General features: G+C 46.4%; 1 protein-coding gene across 3 annotated transcripts in view; it reads right to left on the reverse strand.

Annotated features, from left to right (window-relative positions):
- The window catches only part of HDAC4 (histone deacetylase 4), a 290,984-nt gene that overhangs the window by 242,300 nt on the left and 27,742 nt on the right, over window positions 1-20,942 (reverse strand). For 2 of the 3 annotated variants that reach the window (XM_036857354.1, XM_036857352.1), the window contains exon 2: window positions 4,656-4,897. In XM_036857354.1, coding sequence (XP_036713249.1) covers window positions 4,656-4,677 — 22 coding nt within the window. In that variant the 5' untranslated portion in view covers window positions 4,678-4,897. The remainder of the gene's footprint in view (window positions 1-4,655; window positions 4,898-20,942) is intronic. The other variant, XM_036857353.1, reaches the window with a different exon arrangement.

The following is a 20,942-nucleotide window of genomic DNA, read 5'->3' on the forward strand; positions in this document are numbered from 1 at the left end:
ACCCCCAGCAGCTCAGAATCAATGGTTTCTTCGTGTTAGCTGCAAGTCCTTAAAATTCACTTCTCCCCTTAAAACTTCACAGTATTCCTGAAACACTGAATCCTTGCAAAGCACGATTTAAATGATATAAAAATGTGTCTTTCTGAGATCATTTCTGTATTAAAATGTTAACACCCTTGGTGGCCAAACTGGATGAAATAAACAGACTCGAGATCCAACAAAGCAAGACCAGGGCTCCGGCTCAGACCAGCGGAGGCCAAGAGCCTTCTCCTGGGAGACTTACAGGATTAGAACTTGACAACGGCCTGAAGAAATCAAACTATGCTGAAACTCATTAATCACCAAGTTATTGTTGACACAGGCTTTTTTAGCTGCTTTTATGTGGACGGGGCATTTCAGATTGAAGGGGATACTAAGAAATCAGAGTATGGTCCAAATTAAAACACGGGTCTGACATATACACGTTTCCCTCAAAATAGTTATCCAGTTTTTAACAGGATACAGGGAGGGATGGGGCACTTGAATGCCGGTCAGCCAGCTCTCCGCCGAGGGCGTGGTCTGGACGCCCACACACAGGTCCAGGAGGCTCTGTACGGGGCTCCCTAAGGTCTACAGTCCCTCCTCCAGACCCGCTCTAGGCAGAAACGTTACTGCAAAGAAGGTGAGCTGCACGGGGTGGGGTGGGAGTGGCAGAAAGGTGGCCGAGCGACAGCGTCTGGTTCTCCTGTAAGCCAGCCGAGGCCCCCCTATCCTAGCACCGTCCAACCACAAGGAACTGTACAGTGCTCATCTGAGGAAAACAAAGGAAGAGGGAGGAACGAAGGAGCCCGTGCCTGTCCTGCCAGCCAACCCACGGACTGTCTACAGTCGCTCAGCCCGGCCGGGGACTCGGCTTCGAAGGCGAGGCCCTGCGTCCTAATAGCCCCCGACCCCCTGGGCACATCCCAGCAGGGCAAGGCTTGGAGTGCTGGGGTAGACAGGAAGCACAACATCTCAGAGGCTCTTTTTATTCTTCCTGCTCTCAAAGAAGAGTTCTCTTAGACTAAATCAAGCCCGGCCCTTTCCTCAGGCTGCTCGCATCATTAGAAATAGTTATCCAGAGCAATAAAACCCAACAGTTAACAGTTTTACGTCAGAGAACCAGGGCCTGGCTCTGGCAAAGTTCAGAAAGAACGGCAATAAAATCATAACGCATACCTCACCCAACACCAGAGGGAGTGTTCAAGGCAAACGGGGGAGAGAAAAATCCTACACATCAAATGAAAAGGTCATTTTATCATCGGGCCGAAGCCAGCCGGCGCTGCAAGCGTGAGAGGAGGGGCCCACAGCGGCTGGCCTCCCCCGGCCCCGGCGCCGAGGGCCACACAGGAGCTGGCAGAGCAGCGGCCGGGACACGGAGGCACCCAGGTGCCGCAGGGGGAGGGAGGGTGCGCGGCCAGGAGAGACTGACACCGCAGGTCCCAGGGATGCAGAGACTGAAACAGGACTCGTCTGCTCGGGCTCAAGACAAGACAGAGAACGGCGAGAAATGCCTGTTCAGAAGAGCGAATTGAACAAGTCAGTGTTAATTAGTTCTCTTCCTCCCTCAAATCCACTAAAATGACAAAAGATAAATATAAACATGAAGGGATGTGCAGCGAGGCTAGACAGTAGGAAAGCAGTAGCGTCGACTGACAAGAAACCTGGAGGAATTTCCTAGAGAATGTACATCCCAGGGGATCCAAGTGATGGGGAAACCATCACTGGTGAGCAGACAGTCGCCCCAAGCTGGCAACGGCCTTGTGGAGGAGGGGGTGTGCAGACCCACAGCTCAGCCCAACTGCCAGCCCAAAACGGCCCGGGGGAAGCGGCAGGGCAGCCGGGGGCGGGGGGCGACCGGCCGGCCGGCGTGCCGACCCTCGTGGTGGCAGGCACTGTTTGCGGTCCCTTGCTGCAGCTGCAGGGGCTGCTCGGGGAAGGAGGGCGCGCCCCTGAAGGAGAGCGTCGGGCCCCAAGCGCACCACTCCCTACATCAGAAGGAAGAGGGGGTCAGAGGCTCAGGCCACAAGGCAGCCCTGCCTCGCCAGCTCCACCCACTGAGAGAGACCGAGGTTCCAGCGTCAAGAACGACACACACACACCAGGCAGGACACGACGGCAGTCAACAGCCACGGGTGAACGCCCCACGTGAGACGCAAGACTCTGGGAAGGAGAAAAAAGCAAAACCCAGCTAGATCTCTGCTGTTCACGGGGACCAGGCTTGTGAGGAGTAAGATAAGAGGGCGGAGAAGCGTTTCTCAGCCCAAAGAAACCAAGGGCAGAAATACTTTTAGGAGACTGATTAACTTTGGGGCAAAGAAACATGAAACAAAGAGAAATACGTTGTATTTTGTAAAGAGAACAGGGAAATACGTTGTATTTTGTTAAGAGACAAGGGCCACCAAGAGGTAACAGTCATTAGGTTTTTAGCGCTGAAAAACACACTGGAATACATAAAGCCAAAAACGGTCCATAAAATGGTCTTTTTGTAAAAAGAATATTACAAACTAGAATCATAATGGAAAGCACACATTTCTCTAGAAATCGAGGAGACAAAAAAGATAAAGCCATACTGATTTAAATAACTCAATTAACTTCACATGTATAGACAAAATAACATATAGAGAAAAAAATACACACATATACTCCTATGTATAAATATACTTGACCCTTGAACAACACGGGATTGAACTGCGCGAACCACTTACGGTGGATTTTTTTCATAGTTAAGTACCACGGTACCATGCCATCCGTGATGGGTTGAATTCTCGGACATGGAATCGCAGACACAGAGGAGCCAAGTGTGGATGCGGGGAGCCGAATATAAATTACACGTGGATTTTCGACTGCGGACAGGCTCGGCACCTAACCCCTGTGCTGTTCGAGGGTCAACTGTATGTAATACTTACGAATGAGAAAACTTTACATACAGTATTGATGTATACATAGAGACTTCTTTAGACCAAAAAAAAAAAACAAGAAGAAGAAAGAAAAAAATAAGGGAAAAAAGAGCACTCTTTCTCTTCAAATGCCTGGTGGCATGTACGAGATCCGATTATATCTATAGCAGCTCATGCAAAAGAAGTGCACCCCCATTTATACAGGAATGTAAATTCAAACAATAATTTCTCCCGAGAATGCTGACAAGAATGAAATAGACTGAATTCACCTAGTGCAGGTGCCAATGAAGAAAAGTATCTATGCTCATAAACTACGATTAAGAAAAGTTGAGGCAGAGTTTCTGGAGCAATTTGAGGGTAAACTTAGAAGTTTTAAATGCACAAGCCCACCAACCCAGCGATTCTACCTCTTGGAATTGATCCAGTGGAGATACTTATAGAAGCGTATGTTCAAAATATATGTATAATAATTGTTTGATGCCGGTTTGGGGCTGTTATAAATACCGCTGCAACCACATAAATATCCATCTTCTAGCTACCAAAAATAAGTCAGTTTGATATACATACTGACATCAAAAGATGCTCATAATGCACTAAAATGGAAAAAATAAAACACAGAACCCCAGAGACAGAACGATTACACTCTATTAAAACATTTACACACACCCCCTACCTGTTCAGACACGGGAGAAAGGCATGTCCCCAACTCTGAGTGGGAGGGAGAGTCCACGGTCTACCTCACCCACTTCGATCCAGACTGCTGAATTTTGTTTGACACTTTGTATCAAGCAATACATGAACGATTTAAATCAATAAAGCCTTCATATCTAAATATAACCGGGAATCCTGCTCTCGGGAGCTTCAGACAACTCTGATCGGGCCAAGGAGAGGGGTGTGAACGTGCGGGGGGCCAATCCCCAAGGGAGAGACCACACCACGCCCCGCCCCTCTCTGCTGAGCCGGACCCCCAGCCGCACTGATGGATGCGGTGCCTCAAGCATGCCCTGCACCTGCCCAGGCAGACTCAGGACAACTGACAGCTAAGTGGCCCAAGGCCACACTGTGCTGGACGGTGAGGCGGGACAAGGCAGGGATCCCAGCTTGGTCGGAGCGAGCACGGTGACTCTGCGACGGGGGAGGAGGAGCCCCGAACGCGTGTGTCCACAACACGCTTCTGAAGCTAAGAGCCACACAAACGTGGTTCCCGGCCCCATCTGGCCACTTACTAGCTCTGTGACCTGGGACAAGTCACTTCTTCCCGCCAGGTGGGAGACGTTTAGGGCCCAGTGAGGAGTCAATGCGCGTATGATGCTTAGTGCAGCGCCTAATAAAAAGCCTCGGGCACCAGGAGTGATGCCCCTTGGCCACCACTGATGGCCACCAATCGTGCTTCTTCTCAGACTCGGCCCAGAGGCCCTCCCACCCCCACGGCCCCCAGAAACAAAGCAGCTGGAGACGAAAGCAGCCCTCCAGACCACAAGTGGACGTGCACCCATCACCTCCCTGAAGCACCAGAGAAACGGGTGCCGCTCAAGTCGGCACGCAGGTCCCGGCCGAGGCTGGACCCCACGTCTCCGCGAGGCCCTCCTCAGCCCTCCGCCACTGAGATGAAGAGCAGCCTACTGTGCCCTCGGGGCCGTGGTAAACCGACGGCGGTCATGATGGAGGACCCAGTGGGAGACCCAGGACCAGCTGTGGGGCAGCGCGTCCGCCAAGAGGACCCAGGGCCCCGCTTACCTGGATGGCTTTGGGAGCTCATTGCGAGCAGCGGCTTCTCCTTTAAGGGATTCAAAAGGGCTCAAAACTTCCACATGAATGAGAGCTCCAAAGAGCCCCAGAGTCCCACCGGCACATACAAATTCAGCGACGCACACGGCTGGTCCACGGCCACGGAAACTCCCCGTCTCGCCGACCACGTAGTGGGCCCAGTAATCCAAAGGAGGGCAGGGGTCTCCCCGGGCTCTCAGGAGACGACCTGTCTGGGGAGAGAAAGGGGAGGCTTTGGTTAGGAGGTGAAGGCCCCCTGGACCACCACATGGAGCACGGAACCAATCATTCACGCTCCACCCCTGTCTCTACCATGGATTGCTAAAACACTCACGTGGAACCATCATTGCAAACTTGTACAAACTACTTGGACGTTTTGTTAGTAAATGTATGTAAATACGTGTAACAGCGTATCTGTGGCACAACCTCGACGCTGAGGACGGAAAACATTTTAAACAAGAAATCACTTTAAGCCCACTCCCCACACACACAGTTTTTCATTTTCGCCATATCCCCGACTATTCCTATTTTACGTAGCGGCAATCTTAGAGTTTAAGTTTAAATTCAGCTTCCCTCGCTTATACCCTAAATGGTTTCCCAGGTTTCCATCTTCCTAATAACCATTTCCTCAATTTATTTCCATTTTCTGATTGTAAAAGTAAAACATGCTAATCACAGGAAGTATTTAAAAAGTGATCCGTGATGCCATGACACAGAGGCAGACACTTGGTAACATTCTGATGCATTTCCCTGCCGTTGTTCTTCTTCGCCTTTCGCCCATACTGGCTGCTAGCTCTACACTTGGACACCCTATTCCCTTTGCTGACGTGACAGTCAGGCATTTTCCAATGTCATGAACAACTCTTGGTAACAGCGCTTTGAAGGCCGCTTCCCTCTGCGTCTGTGACGGGAGCTGCCTGCCGCCTCCCTGGGAGGACCTGCCCCTCCCCCGCTCCAGGTGGCTCCGATGAGCCCTGCCAGTCACAGGCCCGTCCCCAGACGGGAGGGTGGCACGTAATGTGAGCAGAGCTCATCAAATCCTCTTCCCAAGACCACCCTCTTCCACAGATCACAGGCACCTAACAGAGGAGGAGCCCAAAGAAACCAGGACACGGATTCCCACCACCAAGCGTCTGCCTCTGTGGGATGGCGGCACCAATGACTTCTTAAATACTTTGCTGTGATGAGGATCTTTCGCTTTACAATCGGAATACAGAGATAAATGGAGGAAATGGTAACTATGAAAATCCTCCTACTGACCCCGGCTCAGGGGTCCTCTGAGGCCTATCATCCGCTCCTTTAATAGTGTGACAAATTCCTGTTTTTGATTAAATTATTCAAGGATTTTTTTCCCCCTATTGCTTATAACCAAAGAACCCTAACCAATTCATCATGTAAAGGATTAAACCCCAATTATACGTTATCTATAGCCCTGTGATTAATATCTTTATGATTACTGTTCTATATCTGTTTATTTCCTTAGGAAACACAGTAACTTATTTATTCATCTCTTGAATGGATAAAGAAGATGTGGCATATACATATATATGGAATAGTAGCCATAAAAGGTGAATGAAATAATGCCATTTGCAGCAAGACGGATGGACCTAGAGACGATCATACTAAGTGAAGTAAGTCAGAAAGACAAATATCATATGATATCATTTATATGTGGAATCTAAACTATGACACGAATGAACTTATCTACAAAACAGAAACAGACGCCCAGACACAGAGAACAAGTCTTTGCCAAGCAGGGGAGAAGGGAGGGATGGAGTGGGAGGCTGGGATTAGCAGATGAAAACTATTATATACAGAATGGGTAAACAACAAGGTCCTACTGTATAGCACAGGGAACTTTATTCAATATTCTGTGATAAACCAGAATGGAAAAGAATATGAAAAGGTATATATATATGTATAACTGAGTCACGTTGCTGTACAGCAGAAATTCATACGACATGGTAGATCAACCACACTTCAATAAAATTTTAGAAAAAACGGAATTTGTATTCATCTCTTGACCAGAAAGAAACACCATTGTCTTCAAAGCAATGCAGATGGTATATTTCGCAAACCCTTGCAAGTCTCGGATGGCTCTGTATCCTTCACACAAAAATCACAACTTGGCTGGGTATAAAAGTCTTGGATCACAAATATTTCTCCCTCAAAATCTTAGCCACTGCCCCACCCTCAGATACCGAAAACCCTGGCCCAGCAAAGCAGCACTTCCTTTCCAGGGAACCTTCGGGGCTGAGTTCTGAGGCTTTCTTCTGTCCGGATTCTGCCAGGATTTTTTTTGTTTACTTTAATCTTGAAATTCAAAAATGTTGTCAGAAGATGTATGGTCAGAGTCTCTTTCCCTTTATTTTGCTCCAAACATGAACCTTTCAACACACACAGGTCTTTTTTCTGCTCAGGAAAATGCTCTTCAATCACATTTTGATAATTGTTTTGGCATCTCCAGAGCTTCCCACACTGTCTGGCTGAAACCTCCCCACCGTATCCGGCCTCTCTCAGCACCGGCACATCGTCGTTTATTCTGCATCCCAAGAGCCTTCGCCAGTGTGTTCTCCACAGCACTGCTCCTAGTTTCCACGATATCCGTTTTATTCCTATGGCTTTTCATACAGATTCTAAGTAGACCTTAAGCTCTTTGTTTCAAACGTTTCCCTTTACAGCTCATTCCATTATCTTTTCCTCTCAGCTGATTCCCTCCTCATGACCTTCTGTTCTGTTTGTCTTCCTAGTCAAAGTCTTTTGAAATTTCTTTTTTCTGATTCTGACTATAAATTGTTTTCAGAGGTATATTTGTCTTCTGCCTTTCAGGATAGTTCCCTTTCCCCCACATTCTGGGATACCTTTTGAGACCCCATGGTGGGGATTATTTGTTTATTTATCCTCAAATAAGAATAGCTGTGGTCCAGGGACTTCCCGGGTGGTCCAGTGGTTAAGACTGCACTCCCAATGCAGGGGGCCCAGGTTTGATCCCTGGCCAGGGAAGTAGATCCCACATGCCGCAACTAAAAAAAGATTCTGCATGCCACAACTAAAGATTCCGCAGGCTGCAACTGAAGACCCCGCATGCCGCAACTAAAAGACCTCACACGCTGCAGCTAAGACCCGGCACAGCCAAATAAATAAATAAATAAATATTTAAAAAAAAAAAAAAAAAAGAATAGCTGTGGTCCAGACCTGAGTTTTTCCCAAAGACTATGTCCTCTGCTCCAACCCCCTCCTCTGTCTACTGCAATAGTGGCTAAAACGCTTCTCAGAACCACCCCATCTGCACAGCCCCGAACCAAACGCCTAGTGTCCAGCAGGCTCTCACCTAGTGCGAGGCTGCCAGACTGAGACGGCTCTCTTCCCAGATGCAGACTGAACAGAACACAGAAGCTTCTGCTATAATACAATATATACGCTCTGGAAGAACCTCACACTCCAAAATCCTGCATACTAAAAATACCTGGGCTTATGAAAAAAAATAAGGTTGGAGCAGACTACTCAAAACTGCAATTTAATAACCAGGGTACTACAAAAATCAACACTAACTCTAATGTTTAAATTACCATAGTTTAAAAAAAAGACATGTAAAATTCCTAATAAATAAAAAGTCCTTTTAAAAGGTGGCAACGGTTTGATGAGAGAGGTTAAAAGGAAGAACTGAAGCTTCTGAGTTATGGAATCGGGGACAGAACATACAAAGATGGAGAAAACCGTGCAATAAACATTTTCGAGAAGGAGCACTCGGCCAAAACGAGCCAGAGGCAGAGCCGAGGTGGGGGAGGAAGGTGCCCACAGACGCAGGGCATCCCTCCAGGGTCACCACGTCCAGCCTGTGGGTGTCCTTCACGGTCAAACCCCGTTCCTTGATGGTAAGAAGCATCAGTGAAGCAGGAAAAATCAAGTGTGACCCAGCTCGACTTCTGCATTACACTGACACCTCTCCCCCATGTACCAGTAGGACATGAGCTACTTCAAGTCATAAGAACATGCCTTGGGACCTCCCTGGCAGTCCAGCAGTTAAGACTTCACCTTCCAATGCAGGGGGTGAGGGTTCAATCCTTGGTAGGGGAGCTAAGATCCCACATGCCTCACAGCCAAAAAACTAAAACATAAAACAAAAGCAACATTGTAACAAATTCAACAAAGACTTTAAAAAAATGGTCCATATCAAAATAAAAAAATCTTTAAAGAAAAGAACATGCCTTGTTACAGGGCGGGATGTATATGAAAGAACCTATACAACCCCGGTGGACTCATTTCCTACGGCTGCCACCGTAACAAAGGACCACAGACTGAGTGGTTTAAAAACCACAGAAATATATTGTTCACATTCTGCAGGCAAGGAAGTTTCAGAAGTCTGAAACCCAGGTGTCAGTGAGGCCGCCCCCAAAAGCTGTAGGGAAATCCTTCCTGGCCTCTTCCAGCCTCCGGCAGCTGTGGCATCTTTGGTGCTCCTGGGCCGGCAGCTGCAGGGCCCCAAACCCTGCTTTCTCCCGTGGGTCTGCCTCCACGCGGCCGTCTTCTTAGAAGGACACAGTCACAGCAGATTAGGGGCTCAACCAACTTCAGTGTGACTTCATCTTAATGAGTTACATCTGCAAAGACCCTATTCCCATATAAGTTCACACTCTGAGGTACTGGGGGTCAGGATTTCAATACAGCTTTTGGGTGGGGGAGGACACAATCCAACACCTAACGCCCAGTACGCACTGCACCCAGGCCTCTTCCCTGACAGCTCCCCTACCAGCCTCTCCAGCGTTGTGTGAACCCGGATGGTTCCAGAGAGAAATGTGCCTCCGTCACTTCACAATCCTCTGCATCATAACCAGGCCGCATTCCACGTAGGCCAGCTCCCTCAGGCGGAGAGGCATGGGGTCTGGCAAGCATCCCCCTGCAGCACAGGGACAGATGCCCAGTGTCCTGGCTGGGTCAGAGGGCGACTCTGGAAGTCCCAGGGGAGACAGTGGGGAAGGGGGTCTCCCTCTCTGCTCTCATCTGAACCTCCAGCTGCATCATTTAGCCCAGTTCCTCCGACCTCAGCCACACCAAGTCTATCAGGAGACTCTGCACCCTGGGTCTCTGAGAGGAACCAGAAACTTCCGGTCAGTTGTTGGTTGGCAGTCCAGCTCACAGCTGAGAGCGCTGGCATGAGAGCCAAGGCCACCAGCGTCCTGGGCTCCAGGTGTGAATCTCAGGTCACATTTTAATACGAACATGACCTTGAGCAAGCAGCCGGACCTCTCTGTGCCCCACTTCCTAACCTATGGGAATGGGGATGAGGATGGGAAACAGCACCGTGAACATCACAGGAGTGTTATAAGGACTAAACGCGTTAGCACAGGAGAAGCACCGTGACAGGGCTGGCGCATAGATAACATCCAAATACTAGCTATTGATTCGATCATTATGTATCTTAGACCAAAAGCTTCCAATAAAGTTTTGACAATTTCCCTGGGGACAATCAGAATTCTGCTTCTAGTCAAAATAGAATAACACAGTCCAGATTTACTCTCCCACACAAAGCAGCTCCAACAGACAAAATATATGCAACTATGGCTTCCAGACACTGGACATCAGGCATGTGACCCCTGAGGAGACACAAACGTGATGAACTGCCCAGTCGCCCCAGGTGACTGCTCGGAGACAGTTTCCAGGTACCAGTGCAGGGAGGACACAGAAAACATTTGAAGAAATAATGGCTTAAATTTCCCAAATTTGATGAAACTATAAACCCATAGATCCAAGAAGTTCAACCAACTCCAAGCACAAACACATAATGAAGATTACACCTGGCCAGAACATAATCAAATTATTTAAAACCAGTTTTAAGATAATGTCTCAAAAGCAGTTGGGAAGGAAAAGTCACATCACAGACAGAAAAACAAAAATAAGGACAACAGCAGATTTCTCAGTGGAAAGAATGCAAGCCAGAAGACAATGGAGCAACACCTTTCAAAGGGACACACACACACACACAAACACACAAATGCTGCACTGCGTGAAAAAAAAATCTTTCAAAAACAAAGGTGAAATAGAGACGTTTTCAGGTACTCAAAAGCTGAAAATATTCATCACCAGCAGATCTGCACTAAAAGAAATCTCAAAGGCAAAAGGAAAATCGTACCAGATGGAAACACAGAGGAGTGAAGAGCTTCAGAAATGGGAACCATACAGGTAAATAGAAAAGATTCTTCTCTGATGCTGAATCTCTTTTGAAGAGAACTGTTTAATGCAAAAGTAATATATGTACTAGGAAAACATATGTCAAAAATAACACAAAGACTGGGAGGGGACGAACAGAAGTATACTGTAGTATGTTCTTACATTAGACATGAAGTAGTTTAACCTTGAAGATAAGACTGTGATAAGCTGAAGATGTAGACTATAAATCCTAAAGTCCCCACTTAAAAAAGAAATGATTATCATTAACAAGTCAATAAGGAAAATATAATACAATCATAAAAATACTCAATCCAAATGAAGGCAGAAGAAGAGAAAAAAAAGAACACAAAAGTGACAAATAGAAAACAAAAAGCAAGATGGTAGCTTTAAACCAAACAATATCAATGACCAGATCAAATGGTCTAAACGCCCCAATTAAAGGGGTTGTCGGATTGGATAAAAAAGCAAGACCCTGCTTCCAGAGTATAAAGAGGAATTATGTGAGGTAGGACTAAAAATAGTTTAGAGAGAAGAGGTCGTGCATTTTATTGTAAAATAAATCTTCCCCAAGCATCACGGACCCAACCATATGCCGCCTACAAGGAACGTGTTTTAAGTAGTGAAAGATGGAAAAAGATATATCATGCAAATACTAATCAAAAGAAATCTATAATGTTCACATTAATATCAGACAGAGTAAATGTTAACGAAAGAATATCACCAGAGATAAAGAAGGTCATTTCATAACGATCAAGGGGGTCAGTTCATTAAAAGGACATAACATTCCTAAACATGTAAGCACCTGATAACAGAGCTTCATACATGAAGCAAAAACTAGTAAAAGTGTAAGGAGAAATGGACAAATCTGTAGTTGGAAATTTCAACACCCCGCTCTTAATAGTGGTTAGAACAGGTAGACAGAAAATTAGCAAGAGCGCAGAAGACACGAACAACACCATCACCCAACCTGACCAAGACGACGTTTATAGAACACTTTATGAACAACAGCAGAATACATGTTCTTCACATTCTTTTTAAATGCACACAGAATACTTACCAAGACAGACCATCTTTTGGTCTCAATAAATTTTAAAAGACTCAAGTCAAGATATACAAAGTATGTTTTCTGACTTGAAATTAAATTAGAAATCAGTAACAGAAAGATATCTGGAAAACCAAATATTTGGAAACTAAATAATATACCTCATGGGTCAAAGAAGAAATTAAAACAGAAATTATGAAGTATTTTGAAATGAATGAAAATGAAGCACAACGTATTTGTAGTGCTGAGAGAGAAGTTTATAGCACTGAATGCCTGTATGAGAGAAGAAGGTCCTAAGTCAGTGACCTCAGGTTTTACTGTAAGAAACTAGAAAAAGGATAAACCAGACCCAAAATAGCAGAAAAAAGGCAATAACAAAGAGCAGAAATCAATGAAATAGAAAAATCAATGAAACTAAACGCTGATTCTTTGAGATAGTAAAATGGATAAACCTCTAGCTAAACTGATCAGGAAAATAGAGAAAGAAGACACAAATTAACAACATCCAGAATGAGAGGGGATTAACTGTAGACCATACAGATATGAAATGAATGATAAGGAAATATGATGAACAACTTTATGCCAATAAATCTGACAATTTAGCTGAAATAAACAAATGTCCTAAAAGACCCAAACTACCAAAGCTGACTCAAGAAGAGAGAGACCAGGATCCCTGCGTGGGCTTCTGAGCTGCTATGGAACCCACCGGGGGAAATCCGGTCTACAATTCTCACTGTCTTGGTTATTTGCCTAATGGTGATGTCTAACTTCCCTCCTTTCTTCTGCATGTATTAATTAGAATTCCACTGCAAGGATGAGCTATCACTTGTCCATCTCGCTGTTTAATCATTTATTTATATCAGTATGAATTTATGGATTTTTTATTTTATTCTGTGCATGATAATCCAACACCACCATTACTTATTTTGTCATTCAAGCTTCGGCCACTGGAAGTGCCCATGTTTTTCTGACAAGCCCCCACCCCCATCTTTTTTTTTTTTTTTTAGCACTTCCTTACTTTCTACTTCCACAAGGTGTCCCTGTCACAAGCTTGGAATCAACCACTTCTCCTGGGAGCCCTGGTTCCCTTTTTTGGAGAACTGTGTGTAGACACTAAGATCTGGGTGCCGGAGGTGCTTGTTACTGGTGGGTGTCACTGCTGTAGGACCCTCCCTGCACACAGTACGTTTGACACTAACACACACATTTATATTTTAGTGCCTATCTATTGGTTTATATTTTTTTAAATCATAAGTTTACACTGACACCTCAGATTCCAAACCAACATCACAGGTGGATTTTAGTCTCCCCCTTTCCTGATTTTCAACTTATTTCTCCAGCAGTGAGAAACCTGGTTCTTACGCGCTACAGTCTGTTTGCTTACTTGCTCTACTCTACTATATATTCTAGTATAAAGTACTTTCACAACTGCTGACCCACACACGACGAGACTCAGAATTCACGTCCAGTTCTTGCCTCCAGCCTCACAGTATGTGGTCAGGACGCAGGTTCCCACAGTGACCCGGGCAGCTCTTCCCTTCCGAGCCCCTTCAGTGCAGTAGCTTATGTATTTATTATGTGATAGAACTCGACTCATTTGTCAGTATTTGTATTTCATTTCAGTTTCCCCCACCCACATCCTTGTTGGTTTTAACTGTTTATTTTTTGGATATGCGAAGAGTAAGAAATTTTTAAGAAAAAAAAAAACATGTTCATATTGATATTTGCGATTACATTTAAGATTTTACAGGGTTTTAATGTAAATTTCTCTTGCTTAAAGAAAAAAAAAGCTTTTGTATCATGGAAATTTCAAACTATACAAAGTAAACACAATAGTATGAGCCCACAGCACCCAGCGTCAACGATTATTGGCACCCGGCCAGTCGGGCTTCACCTCTATCTCCTTTTACACACATTGACATGTCCAAAGTGTAACTGTGCAATATAAATGGGTAGACCTGTGTAACCCATTTTTCCTCCTCTGATTTTTCCTTTGATACGATCTAGTCAGAATCCAGTTCTGTTATGAACAGTGGGCTTTGCTCATATCATGTCCTCTATTTCGGGGGAAGCAGAAGCCCCTGAAGGTTTCTGAGCAGTCCGGAGAGTTGGGGCAGGCTCCGGGGCAGGCCAAGGTGACAGCACCAACCCAGACATGGCCTCCCTCCGCAGAGCCAGGGCTCGGGCCCCCGAGGAGGGTGTGATGAGAACACTCCCTCCACTTCGCCCTTCCCAGCCTCTGGGCTCCTGTGTGGCCATCAGTGGCTCCTGCCAGCCCAGATGCGTCATCCCCTGGCTGCATATCTGGTTATGGCCGTCTCAGAGCCCGGGTGTGCCTGGGCCCCCGGCCCCCTGGGAGAAAGGCAGTGGGAGCCGGGCTTGGAGAAAAAGACCGGGGAGAGTCTGGAACAGTGGGCCTGGAACTAGGAGGCTGAAGACCCAGTTCTAGAACCCGACAGGCGCAACCGCAATGCCTGGTCTGTGAACGCTTCTCTCTAGAATACAGAGGGAGGTAAGAACTCGGGCTCTAGAACACAGGCATGTTAGGAGGAAGGCGTATCCACCAGTGCTTCAAGGTTACAAGCAACAGAAGTGGCCCCTGGATGATCTAGGTAAACAAAGACCTCCCAGAAGGATCTAGAGAGCTGGGCGTGGGGGGGGATCTGGAGGCGGGGGCCTGGAGGCAGAACTTAACAGACAGCGGACAGTCCCTACAGGAACACTGCCTGAGACTCGTTTTCCAAGGGGCCCACATCGGCCGGGCCGTGAGGCACACCTCTTGGCGGGGCCAGGGCCAGACACCTCGACTGGCAGCCCGCCCAAAGGGAACCCAGTGGGAAAGGGGTCATTCCCCAGAGGCAGGCTAGGGGCTGTGACAGGACAGGAGGACACTGGGCTGGGCAGGCAAGGCCGCAGGGGAGCCGGGGGCTGGGCCCAGCACTGTGCCCAGCGGGGCTGAAGCAGGGGGCCCCGACAGCCGGGACTATGGGGCCTCCCCAGCTGCCCGACTTCCCCTTCCTGATGAACAGTAACGTCTGTCTCCCGTGCTCGGGGTAAGTGCCAGGGGAACCAGCGGGCCCACACGTGTCCCTGAACAGCACCGGGCCCGGCATGGGAGGCCTGGGCTGCATCGGCCCGGCATCCCCCCCGGCGAGCTGCACGACCTTGGACCAGTCTTTCGTCCTCCCTGGGCTGCTTCTCCCTGTAAGACTCCGGGCTGGAGTAAACCAGCGCTCACTGGGGTGTTTTCAGCGGCGCTCACAGGAGAAGCTTTATGAAGAAAGGCTCAGCGGCCAAAGGCCACGGCGAAAGCAGGACCCAGCGCTGCCTCCGGCCCTTTGCACACGCGTGGCCTGCGGCCCCAGGGCCGGGCACCAAGCAGCCATCAACCCCCCAGCCGTCGCTCCTCGGCAGCCCTGTGCCCACGTGTGCGTGGGCTCGCTCCCCACTTTTCTCCACTGTACCTCCCCAGAGGGGCGTTCCCTCACAGCACTGCCCCGCCGCTGCCGCCCCCCTGCTCTTTCCCTTCCAAGCCCCTTTCTTCCTCTGATATCGTATGAGATGCCAAACTGGTATCTTCATGTGATCATTTCCCCGCTGTCAGCCCCGCTGCCCCAGGGTGGAGCGTAAGCTCCGTGACCTCTGTGACCCGAGGCCCTTCTCGAACCCTAGAGGGTGGCGCACAGCAGGCCCGCAACAAAAATGGGCCAAGCTGAATGACCTTTTGAAAAGGTTTCCTGACTCCACCTCAGAAATCACCTCGGAAGGGGCTGAGGTCAAAGTCGAACTGCAAAAGCAACAGCGCTCTGCCTTTCGGAGATGAAGGGAAGAAATCAAGGACCGCGTCTCAGGTGGAAGATTCCAGAAGTGCAAAAGCGCGTGGGGCCTCAGGACACCCACTGCCTCAGAGAGGGCCCGGGGCTGCGACCAGAAAAGCAAAGCAATGGGTAACTCAAGGAGCCCTTTCAACCCTCACTCAGGACACCTCAGTTAAATAAGGACCCGTGCAAGTCATGAAGATGCTGCGGCAGAGGAGAAAATGCCAAGTTAACTCCTGACAAAGGGAGCGGAACCACCTGGACCCCACAAGGAGAGCCAAGTCTTTAATATTCAGTCTACGAGGATAACCGACCAATAAAGCTGCCCCAATAAAGCTGCCCGACTTGTTTATTAACCACGTTTCTCCTCTGTCTGCCACTCCATCAGCATCTCTGTAGGGGGAAGGTCTCTGAACAACCCAATGGAATATTCACAGTATAAAAATAAACTAGGGGGCTTCCCTGGTGGCGCAGTGGTTGAGAATCTGCCTGCTAATGCAGGGGACATGGGTTCGAGCCCTGGTCTGGGAAGATCCCACATGCCGCGGAGCAACTAGGCCCGTGAGCCACAACTACTGAGCCTGCGCGTCTGGAGCCTGTGCTCTGCAACAAGAGAGGCCGCGATAATGAGAGGCCCGCGCACCGCGATGAAGAGTGGCCCCCGCTTGCCGCAACTAGAGAAAGCCCTCGCACAGAAACGAAGACCCAACACAGCCAAAAATAAATATATATAAAAATAAATAAATAAAAGATTGCTATTAATTTAAAAAAATAAATAAACTAGGAATTTAACCTTTTAATAAAATAAAATTCAAGTGTGAAATAGTTCTTTTCATCTTGACATAAATGTCTAATGACACTTTACTAACCAGTAGATTATCGCTTTTCTAAGAAAACACAGACAACACATGGTATTAAGATCTCAAAAATTAGAGGAGTTTAAGGTTTCTGAAACCTTTTCATGAATAACATTTGAAATTTATGTCTGTACATCTCTTACTAAAGTATATACTTCTGATAAATATTAGACAAATGTTGAACATACTATGACTGGAAACACAACTGCTTTCATGATTATATTCGTTCCTGATTTATGACATAAATTAAAAGCCCACACTTGGGACAGTGAACGGTAGCAAGGAATCTGTAATTCTGACTTTTAGAAAGACGGGCATGATCATTCCACTAAATAAACAGTCTCTGACACTAAGCACGTATTTATACAAAGACATCTCTTTATTTTTATTTCTGTTCCATACAGAATAAAGGAAACTAAACGCATCACTACGGCCTGTGTGTGCTACTATTTCCTTCGCCAAACACTTTGAATCTAGAATTACCTATAGTTCTTCCCTCCTGCAGCTGCCCTTGGAAATTTTAGTTGACCTAATTTCAGGGAATAAGCCATAAACTTTCCAAAGAATAAAAGTCTTAGAAACTATAAATCATTAAGAGAACATTCTTTTAAAAATCTTGTTACGAGACCACATAGAAATGTGGGAGCGCAAAGAGGACATGTTTTCTCACTCACCACAATCTTCTGCATCCCATCACATGGACAAAGAAGGACCACAGCTCAAAGTCCATATTCCTCCCCACCACGGCCTCAGCCTGCCAGGCTGGCGGGGGAACAGCAAGCTGTTCAAGAGACCAAAAAGAGAACCAAGAGCCACACAGCCTGCAGCGCCCCAAAGCAGGATGAAGGACGCAAGTCATCAGCTGAAGACAACAGAGAGCCATGGCCAGAATCACAAATGAGGTCAGGATATCCCCTCTCACCACATCCATTCAACACCATACTGGTGATACTAACCAGGACAATAAGGCAGGAAAAAGAAATGAAAGGAACAAGGATGGGAAAGGAACAAGATACCGCACTGTTCACACACAGAAAACCCAAAACAATTTACCAACAACCGTCAAAACTCCTAAATGAACTTAACAAGACCACGGGGTACAATGTCGATATACAAAAATCCACTGTATTTCTACATACTGGCAATAACCAAATCAAAAATAAGCTTTAAAAAAGATACCATTTACAATAACATCCAATATCGGCAAATATCCAGGGCTAAATCTACCAAAATATATATAAGAACGCTACACATTAAACTATGAAACATTATAAGTAAATTTAAAGATCTAAATAAATCTAAATATGGAGGAATATACCCTGTACAAGGATTGGAAGACCCAATATGGTTAAATGTCAGTGTTCACGTTAATGTTCCCCAAATTAACCGGTAGTCAATGCAGTCTCAATCAAAATCCCACCAGAAGTTTTTTGAAAATTGACAAGTCAATTTCAAATTTTACATGGAAGTACAAAGGTCCTAGAATAGCAATCTCGAGGAAAAACAGACCTGGACAACTTACACTACTAAATATCAAGATTTATTATAAACCTATGTAATTAAGACGTTGTGTAAGAATAGACAAACAAAACAAGGAAAAGAATATTCCAGAGTGAGACCATCACAAATATGGTAATATGATTATAGCAAAGGCTGCACTCCAAATCCACAGGGAAACAGGCCAGGTCTTTTCAATAAACAATGCCTGAGTCAACTATGATCTTTATGGAAACAGGAATGAACCACTACATAGGCAGCACACCATCAAGAAAATTAGTGTGGGGTGGATCAAAGACCTAAATGTTAAAGGTAAGACAAGAAAGCCTCGCCTAAAGGACAAAAAAGAAAAAGATCTGCAGGTAGACAAAGATTTCTTAAATCTATTTAATAATAACAAAATTTTAAGGCACTGACCATAGAGGAAAGACACACATTATACGGCATCAAAATTAGGAACTTCAGTTCATCAAAAGACCCAGCAGAAGATTGAAAAGGCAACCCAGAGAGCAGAAGATAATCTGCCCAACACATCCAAGAACGGACCAGAATCCAAAATAAATAATTCTCACAAATCGTTAAGAAAAAGGTAGACAACCCAAATAAAAAAATGGGCAAAAGCTATGAACAGGTACTTTCACAAAAGAGGATTCCAAATGGTCAATCACCACATGAAGAGGTGCTCAGCACCTGTATTAACAGGGACATGCAAATCAAAGCCACAGCGGGATCCCACAAATGGCTAAAATGTAAAAGCAAAGCAGGACCCAGCACTGACAAGGAGGGGAACGACAGGACATCGACTCTGCCTTGAGAGCGTGAGGGAGACGACGACTACGGGAAAGTGATACCCGAAAAGCCACGCCAGGCACACCGCTCCCCAAAGCCATTCACAGGATGACACGGCAGCATCGTCCGCAGTCGCCGAAAGCTGGAAACCTGCCACACGTCCATCAGCAGTAGAATAAATAAACTGTGAATCGTAGCACAGTCATACCAGGGAACACGGTCTAGCAACAAGAATAAACAAAGCACACCTAAAAGCAGCAACACAGATGAGAGATAGTGCTGGGTGGGCCAGAGCAGACAGACACTCAGGAGTATGATGTACTGGGAGACTCCACGGTGTGAAATTTCAAACCAGGTCAAAACTAACCTGTGCTGTTAGAAGCTGAGACAGGTTACCCTTGGGCGTGGAAGGAGGAACCAGAGGGCGTAAAGTAATGTTCTGTTTCCTGATCCAAGTGAAAAAACAGTGAAAGGGCTGAAATTCACCCACCTGAATGCTTCTGGCTGGAAGACAGACAGAATCAACCACTCAAAGATCACCTTGCCTCAAAGAAAGATTCAAAATAATACCCATGTGTTTGATCCATTCCACCGGCACTATTCTACTTTGACTTTCTGGGCAATGGATAAACATTTTATAGTTCTTGCTACTATATTCTCACAATCAGCATGTACACGGGAAATATTTGCCAAATTACTTCCTCTTAAAACAACAAAACCTCACAGAAACAGCACAGAACGCGTGATTCCAAGTCCGTGATGCAAATAGAGGGTGGGCAATTCAAGCCAAGGGGCTACGTGGAAGACCCAGGAGGCTCTAAGTCAGGCTATCAGATGGAAAAATGTGTATGAAATCATTTTAATTCAAATATTTTTCAATTAAGTAGTTAGTTTAATTTGAATTAATTAAGATTAATTTAAATTTAAATAAATTTTAATGAAAAAACAAACTGTTGACGATATGATTTTTCTGAGTCCATTTTATATAGTAAGCTTTTCAAACAAGCGTTGTTTTGTTCACCAGACACCCTTCATAAACTACGGGCTGCAAGGTCTAGCAATTATGTTTTGTAAGAGTGTCATTTTATGACGGACAGTCGCATAGCAGAAGACAAGATGTTTTCCCCATAATCTGTTGGGATAGATTTATATTTTAGTTTCAAAACAGGCTCTATACTTGAACGTAATAAAACTCCATTTCTGTGTGTTCTAACAGGAATTTCCCTAAATCTCAGAGCAGGCTCCGCTGACCAGAGGGCTAGGATTCTATGGGCCCCGACTCCCTCCACCCATTCTGGAGGGGCCAGAAGGTCAGACCTTGAGGGGAGAAAGGGGACGGGCACTGGGTCATCGGGGCCCTCGCGCACGCACACAGGAACAACTGTCCATCAGCAGCGGCACAGCATCGATCCTCTCCACCGAAGAAAACAACTTCCCAGCTGTCTAGATCCTTTTTTCACATGGCTATGTCTGTTTATTGATAAACAGCCACATAAATAAACTCTTTAGATTAAGGGTCCAAATGGATAAAGCGTCCAGATAAAACAACACTTGTTTCCTTAGCTGCCAAATAAAATAATTTTAGAGGAGAAGATTCCAGCAGGCAGGCAGGGGACCTGGAGATCTGACTTTTAAGTGTAAAACTCAGGCAGGGCGGGCACAGGCGAGCAGGCGGGCGGAGGGCGGATGCTATGATCCCAGGATCTCCCAGGGCATTTTTGCATCAGGATGGTGAGCTAAGCTCATGGGTGTTCCCTGCCTTGTCTCATTAAATGGGGGTCAAGCGAGAAAACCAGTATAAACCCAAGACAGTAAAGAATCCATGGGGGTGAGGAGGCACTGGCAGTCAGATTTCAACAAAGTTCCACTAAGGCCTGAAGATAGATGCAAGCCGGTGGGACCCCTGCCCCCAGCTCCCCTCGCTCCTTTAGGAAGCGATTCTTCATCCTTGTCCTTCAATTTACAAAGTGCGAGGATGCAGCAGAGATGTACAAGGGCGGTCTGTCTCCCCGGCCACTGCTCCCACGGATGGATGAGCCCGCAAAGCCCCAGGCAGCCTCCCCCGTCTTCACCAGAAGAGAATCAC

Source organism: Balaenoptera musculus, chromosome 7 (assembly GCF_009873245.2).
Source record: "Balaenoptera musculus isolate JJ_BM4_2016_0621 chromosome 7, mBalMus1.pri.v3, whole genome shotgun sequence".
Classification (NCBI taxonomy): domain Eukaryota; kingdom Metazoa; phylum Chordata; class Mammalia; order Artiodactyla; family Balaenopteridae; genus Balaenoptera; species Balaenoptera musculus.